Below are 10,792 nucleotides of genomic sequence, written 5' to 3' on the forward strand. Positions count from 1 at the left end.
AGAAAACATGGCCAAAAAAAGTGGACTTTAATGTGAACCTCACTGAAGCGAATGGGAGTATTTAAAACAACAGTTATCTCCATTTAAAGGCTAGTAGGCAAGGATTTGTCAAACAAAGGGTATGGAGAGCTGGGTACTGCCTGGGGCAAACATACCAATGAAAATATATTTTTGTTTTCAAAAATATTCCATTTAACAGGGAGAAGCTATTACATTAAGACCTGAAAATTAAAAATATACAATCCCTTTAAATTCCTTTAAATAGCTTGGGGGATGCCTGTCTGTAATTGACTTGCTTGTGAAATGTTGCACATGCAAGATGTACCAAAGTAAACATACCATTTAAAATGCCACTAAATTACATAGGGGAAATCCCATCCTCTTTGTTTAAAAGTGACACAGCCAGGAATCCCCTCAACATAAATGCAAGACTATAAATTGTGTGCTGGTATGGATTGTATGGGGAGACCCAACAAAATAACTTGATATCCTATTCTTTTTGAAGGTCTGGTATTTATTTTTGGGTGGCACCCCAGGCAAAAAAAAAATAACCCTCAGTTATGTATTAAAAAAAAGATACAAAATAAACACACAACACACCTGACAAAGTTCTTTATTTAAAAAAAAGTGCCATGGTGTAATTTACTTGTCAGTTATATCATCCAGTAATGTAGATTCATATTATTTGCAATGAACGACACAGAACCACCAAAACAATGCTCTCCACACAGACTTTCACCATGAATGATATTTTTCAGCCCCATGGCTTAATGCAAACAAAGGGATTGACATCATTCATCAAATATGTATTGATTTTGGGGGTGAGCCCCATCTGAGATTTTTTTTGTCCTAGCAACCAAAGATGTCAAAAGCTTGGTTTGTCTGATGAAAACGGACCGATGGACCGTTTTCATTGGACAAACCAATCATGTGTACAGGCCATTAAAGTAAACAACATATGAGGGTTTATTTGGTAAAGGCAAATAGGCACTTTGAAAGGGAATTTCACTTTGCGAGGGAATTTCCCTTAACTTTGTGAATGTGGTGAAAATTCTACTTGCTAAGAATACCTAATTACATAGAACAATATAAAAAATAAATAAATAAAAGGACATTTGTATTTGAACATGATTTGATAATTAAGGTTTTCAGAGCTTCACCCCCTATCCTAGGTTGCCATGGGATTGACAAGATATAGTAGATGGTCATCCTTGGATGGACCCCACATACAAGCACTATAATATGTACATATGATGTTCTTGGACTGTGAGACTATACAATAAGGGTTTTGTTTTGTCCTTGCACATGATTGGGTATTCTTACAAAGTGAAATTTTCCTTGCAAAGTATAAATTCACTTGCAAAATGAACAGCCTATTTACCTTAAGTCCCTATATGGCAAAAGGCTTGTGAACACCTGATGACCACACCTGTATGAGCTTGTTGTATAAAGCTTTCTCAAACCACCCACATTAATATGCAGTTGCTTAGCCCCACTCTATCCTTTTTGTGGTTCTGAGATGAACCAACTACTAGGTTAAGAACAGGGATTTTTGTTTTTCTCCACACAGGCACACACTCTGTATACTCACTATATACTATACTTCAAGATGCAGAAACCTGTACACCCCCTTCATATATTCGTGCTTGGGAAAAAGATCTCAATTATACCTTTACACAAGGCCAAATAGATTGTACACTTCTTTTAGTGCATAAAACCTCTATCTACAAAAAAGCAGGCTATCAATTACTTACTAAATGGTACGGGGCCCAAGATCTTTTGAATAGAATGAATCCTCATTTCTCTCCTGTGTGTTGACACTTTAAAAAACACAGAGGAACACTTCTACACATATTACGGGACTGTCCTGTCATTACAGCTTTCTGGTCTTCAGTCCAAGTATTATGCTATAAGCTCACATAATTCAATATGGGCAATGCCCCATTAGCATTTCTCCTGCACATATCAATTTTTTCAATAAAAAATTATAAGAAAACATTATTATTTAATTTGATAAATACAGCTAGGGCCACCATTCCTAGTCTTTTTAAACAGACTTGCTCACCAAATTTGCCCCAGTGTTTTGCCTGGATTAATGGAATTGTGCAAATAGAAGACTTGACGACCTCTCTATAATAGTGAGGAGCAATTTAAAAAGATATAGTCCCCCTGGCGTGAATTCTGTATGACCTCTGAATATAGCTATCATCTTCTCCAAGACTTCTCATGACTTATTTAGGTCACCATACTGCCTGGTTTTGTTTTTATTTTTACGTATTTGATAGAAGAACTTAACTCAAATCTGTTTTTACAATTTACATTGTAATAACATTTTTTTATGACATAAATAAAAAATTTAGGTCAGTGTCACAAATATAATGAAAAATCAGACAGATTTGAGAATTATTGTCAGATATTAAAACAGTTGCCAAAGTTGATTGACCATGAGAAAAATAAATGTGCATCGTCACTAAACCCAAAAAAATCAGGATTTAGAAGAATAACCTGTTAGTTTAACTCCCATAGTCAGGAAGACACTTGTGAGTTTAATAAATAACCACATAGATGAGTTCCTGCTAGAAGACATTTTTTTAAGAAACAGACAGCATGGATTCATAAAAGACAAAAGTTGTTGAATAAATATGATTTCTTTTTATAAGGAGGTAAGCAAACCCTTAGACAAAGGCTTGGCTATAGGTTTAGGATACTTTGATTTTGCAAAAGTGACACGTTTCCCCACACACAGCTAATGTGTAAGGTAAAATCTACAGGTTTGGGAAAATCAGTTTGTAAACGGATAGAAAACTGGCTAATAGACTGTATTCAGGGAGTGAATGGAAGAAAATCTTGCGCCTATTAAATTGGTGATAGAAAAAAAGCTGCTACCCCAACATTCAAGTGCATGGAACAAATGTTGAGAAAAAAATATATAAATACAAATATATTAGTGGGGGCACTGGTAGGAATAATTAATATAAAATAAATTATGCCATAAATAAGACAACACAAATAATGAGATCAAACACCAGCCTACCTGTGCAACTATAATGGTTAGTGAAATAATTGTAATGTCCTCAAGACAAATATGTGCTGCTGTGCACTAAATGAGAAAATACAACCTGGATAAACAATGTATGACAAAGCCACAAAAAAACACAAGTGCAAAGTAATGAAACATGTGCAATAAATGTGATCACATGTGCTAAATCCAAAATAATAAAGGGCTAGGACAGTCCTTAAATTCAATTCAAAATAGATTGGGGGGTATGTGATCGAGAGTCCTAAAAAAGGATACAGCACCTCATCCCAAAATAGATTCAAAGGAGGGGAATTTTTTGGAAGAGTTGGGGGGATTATTGCGGTGCGATGAAGAAAACCAGACAAAGTATGTATGTATATATAAAAATATATAAAAAAGGTTTATTCATTCAATTTTTACAAAATATAGTAATTCAATATACAGATAGTGCATAAATTATTTTGTGGGAGCAAGATCTAGAAATAATTTTTTCGATCAGGTCGACCCTACTAGTTTCGCCTCTTGGCTTCTTCAGGGGAATTAGGACAAGATCGTCTCTCTAGATTACTCTAAAGAGATGAAAAAGAATAAAACAATTTTAACATATGCATACAATATAAGCTCTAAAAGAACTTCGATTATATATGTTCAACAAAACATGTCATGTATATAGAGTACAAACAAAAGTTTGGCTGGGATCTCTGGCGGGGCAAGAGAAACCAAAGTTCATAGGAGCAAATGCGCATATATCCACAGCCTGGTAGCAGCCAATGCTGTTCAGCCCATGAGAGGGGGCTGGCAGCAAAATTCCATAGGTAGGAGAAATAAAACCTACCCTAGCTTCATGCACAGCCAGTCAAGGAAAAACCCCCTCAGGGTGGATATTGAAGTCCAAGTTCAACTGACAGGACTTAAAAATACAGAAGAAAAAGAATCTATGTTAGAATATGTGTTATTAAATTATGATCTGTTTCAACTAATTAAACAAATCCATAATAGAGTCAATAGGGTTAATATATGTAAAACAGCCATACCTTGAAGCGTAATAAAATCAAGGTGAATACAGGGGAATTAAGTAAGACAATAACATGGGCACTGAAGAGCCTCAATTCATCTGAGAAAAAAAAAAAAAGTGTTTGAATAGATTTAGTATACTTCATAAAGTTAGTGAGAACATGGGTAACTAAATTATTAAGTGTAAGCAAGGGATCAACTTACATGGAGTATTTAACTAGATGAACAGTCTGAGTGCAAGCAAACATCAGCTGGTGATAGAAAGTCAAAGGATAGTCGTTTGCAGCAAAAATCAAGGACCAGTCAATTGCAGCTGAGAAGTCCACAGATAATCTCCTTTAAAAAGGGTAGAAAATGAATGAAAATAAATGAAAAAGTGAAGGTTTAGCCATAAGTATTCAAACCTTACACAGAGGAGACAATAGTGAGGAGAGTGAATGTTTGCAGGATGGAAACTTACCTATCTTTAAGAGGAATAAAGACATCTGTCAGTACCCTGTTGGTAGCAGACAGATAATGATCATATCATGCTATATATAGCCTGTTGGGGAGGCGGGTGCATCGCGATTGGATCTCAGAGGTCACATGGTCGCTGAGATGCCTACAATTCCCACACTCCTTAGCGCTGAAGCAGCCGTGTCATATGATGACACCGGCCAATCAGCGGAGCCGCACTCTGGAGAAAAAGGAAAAAAGGAAGGAAACGTATGAGTGCAGAGGGGAGGAACACAGAGCACTAAAAGAGAGCGATTGCCAGCCAGCAGCACCAAAACAGTCACACATACACAGAGCGGCGTGGACCATGACCGCAAGCTGACTGATCAAGGCAAACCAAGCAATCAAACATGAAAGCAAAAGCAGTAGATCATATATTGTAGAAGTCAAAATATAATAAAGAATTAAGACAAACAAAAAATCACTAATAAGAAGGGGAGAGAGACCCTGAACAGGGATGTGAATGGGCTGATGTATGGAAAAGGGCTGTAGTGGCTTATTGGGAAGGATGCGCATTACCTCCAGAACTAATTGGGGCTCAAGCTAGTCCCACATATACAGTAGGTGAACCCAGAAACGAAAAATTGCCAAGCCAGAGACCCAAGCCAAAATAAAAAATTATATACAACATATTTACCAATAAAATGAAAAATGTAGGGTTTACACTATATGTACAAACATATGTATTCAGTATATTTCAATACATACAATCAAAAATCGACAACATTATTATTGATTCATAAATTATACATCAATATTCAAAGGAAGTAAATGTGGTTGTTATAATGATATATAGCAATATATAACACATTATTGCCCCCATCATAAATGGGAGCAGGTGGGTTGATTTTAGCCAGTGCCGGAACTTGCCCACTAGGTGGAATATGGGGCAAAGAGTTTGGTGGTCAAAGTATAATACATGTAGGACCTGCTGGAGAGTGGCAATAGAGCAGGATGTAATGAGGAGGGAGGAAATGACCAGACCATAACACCTTTCTTAGATGGAATAACGTAGAGGCCACACCATTTTATTTAATAATAATAGAATTTCTTATAAATATTTCTTTCACAGAAAGGGCTTGAAACTGATATATTCGTTCAACCCCGGAAATTTAGTGGCATCTAACTGATGTATCCATTTGGTTTCAAGTTGGAGTAAGGTCTGGTCAATTCCTCCACCTCGAACATGTATAGGAACATGCTCCAGGGCTGAGAAACTTACAGCGTTAAGATCAAAGTCATGTAGGCAACCTACATGTCTATTTAAAGCAGTGGTCATTAGACGCTTAAATAGAGGGTTGACATGGTCTCTAATGCGTTTAAAAAACGGTCTCTTGGTCTTGCCAACATAGAAACATCCACATTGGCAAGATGCCAAGTAGACGACGCCCACCGATTGACAGGTGACACGGAACTTTAGTTTGTGAATGCGACTGTTGGGTAAAAGAGTGACGTCATTGGTATATATAAACCGACAAATGTCACAGTTACCACAAGAAAAAGTACCTTTAATAGTAGATGTCTCACATTCCTTTCTGGTGTGGTGACTTTGGACAAGGCGATCCCTCAGTGAGGGAGTCCGTTTAAATGTGATTTCAGGATATGGTTTTATATATTTTGATATCGTATTGTCGGCTAGAAGTAGGGGCCAAAATTTTTTAAAAATCTGTCGCATTTGCATATGCTGTTGCGAAAATTTGGTCACTATTCTGATAGAGTCAGTTTTATTAGGTTGTTTGTTGGCATTTGAATAAATAAGATTAGATCGGTCTAGTCTGATCACCTTGTTGAATGATCTTTTGAGCAAGGATCGACTGTAGCCCCTGGAGAGTAATCTACAGTATAGATCATTAGCTGCAGCGTGGAAATCTGTGTCTCTGGTGCAGTTTCTTTTGAGCCTCAGGAACTGGCTGTAAGGAATGCTATCCAAGAGTGGTTCAGGGTGGGCACTGGTCGCGTGCAAAACAGTGTTGCCCGCAGACGGCTTGCGATACAGTGATGTATGCAAGCGACCCATACGGTCAACATGGATACGCAGATCCAGGAAACTTACATCAGTTTGGCTACATTCCATGGTGAACTTTAGGTTGAAGGTGTTAATAGCCAATAATTGCATAAGGAGTGTGAGTTCCTCCCTAGAGCCATACCACAAAATCAGTATGTCGTCTATATATCTGTACCATTTAATGGCCTTAGACAACAGTTTTGACAGACATATGTTCGAAAAGATCTCCTTCTCCCACCCCCCCAGATACAGGTTAGCGTAGCTGGGGGCACACTTGGTCCCCATAGCCACTCCCTGTATCTGGAGGAAGTGGGAGGAGTCGAACATAAATACATTTCTTGTTAAGATAAACTTCAAAAGTTTCAGGACAAAAGCATTGTAGGGATCAGAGTTTAGGCCACGTGCCTGTAATTCTATGGATATAATTTCAAGGCCTTTGGAGTGTGGTATACAGTTATACAGACTCTCCACGTCGAGGGCCACCAGCCAAGATCCAGGTGGAATGGACTTACCATCCAGAGTTTGGAGCAGGTGGATGGTGTCCTTTACATAAGAGGGAAGAGACGTAACATGTGGTAACAAATATCTGTCCACCAAGGTGCTGGCTTTTTCTGTTAAACCGTTGCATCCCGAAACGATCGGTCGACCTGGGGGATGTTCTAAAGATTTATGAACTTTTGGTAGTGCATAGAATGTAGGGATTTTGGATTCCCTCACGTTCAAAAAATTCCAGGTATTTAAATCGATCGTGCCTTTTTGATAGGCTTCAAAAATCAGTTCATAGTACTCCTTATTGAAGTTTTCTATTAAAGTCTTAGAGATCGGTCTGTACCAGTCTTTGTTGCCAAGGATGTCGAGGCACATGGACTCATATGCCCCGACATCCATGACAACGACGTTTCCGCCTTTATCGGCTGGCTTTATGATCAATCCGGGATGGTTTTGCAAGTCAGACACAGCTTTCAACAGAGCAGGGGACAAGTTTTTATCAACCCTCCTGTTCAAGTCCATAAGTTGAATTTCATTTGTCACTTGTTGAACAAAAGCCCAAAGGTTGGGATTCATCTGTAAAGATGGAAAAGATCTCGATTTGGGCTTGTATGAAGCCGGGGGAGGGAAGGTCACACCAGAGACGACCAGACCAACAGATCTTGGTGTGGCATCATCTCCAGTCTGACCCTCCTCCCATAGACACATCAGGTCATCCATTGCCTGGAGTTCCCGATCAGTGTAATCCATCAATAAAAAATCAATGCCGTCTGATTGTTTCGGTTTATCATAAAGAACCTTAAATAGTAAGCGTCGAGCAAATAAATGTGTGTCTTTTATCAGCTGAAATTTGTCCATATCAGCTGATGGGCAAAAAGTTAGTCCAAGGCCAAGTACATGGATTTGTTCAGTGGTCAGGTTTTCACTTGAAAGGTTGATTACCTCTAGTCCTGAAGTGCCAACATTGGAGCTTGAGGAGTAGGTGTTGGGTTTTGTTCCTGATTTTTCCCTAAAAAAATGGGAGCAATCTTGGGATCGATTAACTGTGTGTTAGATGGAAACATTGTAGGAATGAGAGGTTCGCTTACCCGTCGTATGATGGACGAGGATAGAGCGGAGGGGATAGAGGGGATAATCCCAACTGATGGTAGTAGTGTGGGGTTAGAGGCCTTAACCGCGATGGATGGTCTACCCTGTAATGGGGTGGACGAGTGCGTATTTAGTGGAATATTGTGAGTTGTTTGTGACTTACGGTTACCGGGCGGGCCGAAAGTGCGATGTAGTGATTCCAGTGACGCAGCAGTGCGATCTCCCTTTCGTCTCTTAGGAAGTCTATCCTGTGAAAAGTCATGATACGTGGTTGAGGTACTTGGAGAGACAGAGACAGAAGCAGAACCTGTATTTGGTATATTGTTTTGAGTTTTAGGACCCTCAAAATTTGAGGGTTTAGTATACTTAGAGGGTGTAGCCTGGTTCCACTTATAGGCATAACCATTTTCATGAGCTTGTTTATCTCGTTGGAACTTTCCTTCTTTAGTACTAATGATACTCAGTGTGTACTCCTCAAGGTATACCCTCAGATGTTTGTCACGAGAGACAAACCTGGGGGAGACCGAAGCAAGTACACAATCAGAGTACCAATTACCAATTTGGACATCTATTTCCTCCAATTCACTTTCATATTGTTTACACAATATACTAATCATTTCCTGAGAACAAGTTTGTAAATTATGCTCCCATGACTGCTTCAAGGAATCATTGATTTTACGTACGTTAGGGAAAATTTGGATTCGTAGACCCCAAGGGACCACATGATTTTCCATGTATTTTTCAAAATAGGCTTTATACCAATAGATTCTGGCCTTCTTTTCCAAAAGGCGTTGTAGTCGCATGAAGATTTTATCTAAGTCCTCATCCGACATTTTGGCCTCTTTCTGGGAGGACTGGATTCTGGACATCAAATCCTCCCAGGCTGCCCCACAGAAGTCGGCCATGTTTAACGATGTACACCAATACCGGTATTTAGGCTACTATCAACCAACTATATTAAATAAATCGTTATTTTGTGTATCTACAGTTATAGAAATATCAGTTCTTACAAAAAGTACCAAAAAAATTTTTTTTAGGAAAATAATATCACAATTCTTATAAAGAAAAAGGGGGAAAGACAAAGAAAAAATAACACAGTTTGTCTGGTTTATTATAAGGACTGTCGACCACGGATTGGACGGTGAATTGAAACACCTAAATACGTGGTAGATTGGGGGGTATGTGATCGAGAGTCCTAAAAAAGGATACAGCACCTCATCCCAAAATAGATTCAAAGGAGGGGAATTTTTTGGAAGAGTTGGGGGGATTATTGCGGTGCGATGAAGAAAACCAGACAAAGTATGTATGTATATATAAAAATATATAAAAAAGGTTTATTCATTCAATTTTTACAAAATATAGTAATTCAATATACAGATAGTGCATAAATTATTTTGTGGGAGCAAGATCTAGAAATAATTTTTTCGATCAGGTCGACCCTACTAGTTTCGCCTCTTGGCTTCTTCAGGGGAATTAGGACAAGATCGTCTCTCTAGATTACTCTAAAGAGATGAAAAAGAATAAAACAATTTTAACATATGCATACAATATAAGCTCTAAAAGAACTTCGATTATATATGTTCAACAAAACATGTCATGTATATAGAGTACAAACAAAAGTTTGGCTGGGATCTCTGGCGGGGCAAGAGAAACCAAAGTTCATAGGAGCAAATGCGCATATATCCACAGCCTGGTAGCAGCCAATGCTGTTCAGCCCATGAGAGGGGGCTGGCAGCAAAATTCCATAGGTAGGAGAAATAAAACCTACCCTAGCTTCATGCACAGCCAGTCAAGGAAAAACCCCCTCAGGGTGGATATTGAAGTCCAAGTTCAACTGACAGGACTTAAAAATACAGAAGAAAAAGAATCTATGTTAGAATATGTGTTATTAAATTATGATCTGTTTCAACTAATTAAACAAATCCATAATAGAGTCAATAGGGTTAATATATGTAAAACAGCCATACCTTGAAGCGTAATAAAATCAAGGTGAATACAGGGGAATTAAGTAAGACAATAACATGGGCACTGAAGAGCCTCAATTCATCTGAGAAAAAAAAAAAAAAAAAAAAGTGTTTGAATAGATTTAGTATACTTCATAAAGTTAGTGAGAACATGGGTATCTAAATTATTAAGTGTAAGCAAGGGATCAACTTACATGGAGTATTTAACTAGATGAACAGTCTGAGTGCAAGCAAACATCAGCTGGTGATAGAAAGTCAAAGGATAGTCGTTTGCAGCAAAAATCAAGGACCAGTCAATTGCAGCTGAAAAGTCCACAGATAATCTCCTTTAAAAAGGGTAGAAAATGAATGAAAATAAATGAAAAAGTGAAGGTTTAGCCATAAGTATTCAAACCTTACACAGAGGAGACAATAGTGAGGAGAGTGAATGGTTGCAGGATGGAAACTTACCTATCTTTAAGAGGAATAAAGACATCTGTCAGTACCCTGTTGGTAGCAGACAGATAATAATCATATCATGCTATATATAGCCTGTTGGGGAGGCGGGTGCATCGCGATTGGATCTCAGAGGTCACATGGTCGCTGAGATGCCTACAATTCGTGCCATTCAAAAGAACCGCTGTTCTTTTGAATGGCACGAACGCGGTGACATCGTCACATTCCATGCCGTCGCCGCCATCTTGCTTCACCCTACCTATGCCTTGGAAGTCAAAGTAA

The 10,792-nt window shown here is 38.4% G+C and overlaps 1 protein-coding gene and 1 long non-coding RNA gene across 3 annotated transcripts; both read right to left on the reverse strand.

Moving 5' to 3' along the window:
• Nucleotides 1–3,486: 3,486 nt before the first annotated feature.
• LOC120913749 lies at nt 3,487–7,902 on the reverse strand. Of its 2 annotated transcripts, none has more exons than XR_005743569.1 (4): nt 4,238–4,478; nt 4,054–4,133; nt 3,855–3,929; nt 3,487–3,588 (listed from the first exon to the last, which is right to left on the reverse strand). XR_005743569.1 is itself a non-coding variant. In XM_040323938.1 (4 exons), the coding sequence occupies exon 1, from the start codon at nt 7,878–7,880 to the stop codon at nt 5,595–5,597; it is 2,286 nt and encodes a 761-aa protein (XP_040179872.1). In that variant the 5' UTR covers nt 7,881–7,902; the 3' UTR covers nt 3,487–3,588; nt 3,855–3,929; nt 4,054–4,133; nt 4,494–5,594. The 2 variants fall into 2 exon arrangements, 1 of the variants encoding a protein (XP_040179872.1); XM_040323938.1 differs by lacking the exon at nt 4,238–4,478 and adding an exon at nt 4,494–7,902.
• Nucleotides 7,903–9,511: 1,609 nt separating this feature from the next.
• Nucleotides 9,512–10,591, reverse strand: LOC120914463. The gene is made up of 5 exons (XR_005743682.1): nt 10,526–10,591; nt 10,270–10,401; nt 10,079–10,158; nt 9,880–9,954; nt 9,512–9,613 (listed from the first exon to the last, which is right to left on the reverse strand). It is a non-coding gene; the product is annotated as an uncharacterized LOC120914463 (long non-coding RNA).
• Between the last annotated feature and the right edge of the window lie 201 nt (nt 10,592–10,792).

The sequence above is a fragment of the Rana temporaria genome, chromosome 9, assembly GCF_905171775.1.
Source record: "Rana temporaria chromosome 9, aRanTem1.1, whole genome shotgun sequence".
Taxonomy (NCBI): domain Eukaryota; kingdom Metazoa; phylum Chordata; class Amphibia; order Anura; family Ranidae; genus Rana; species Rana temporaria.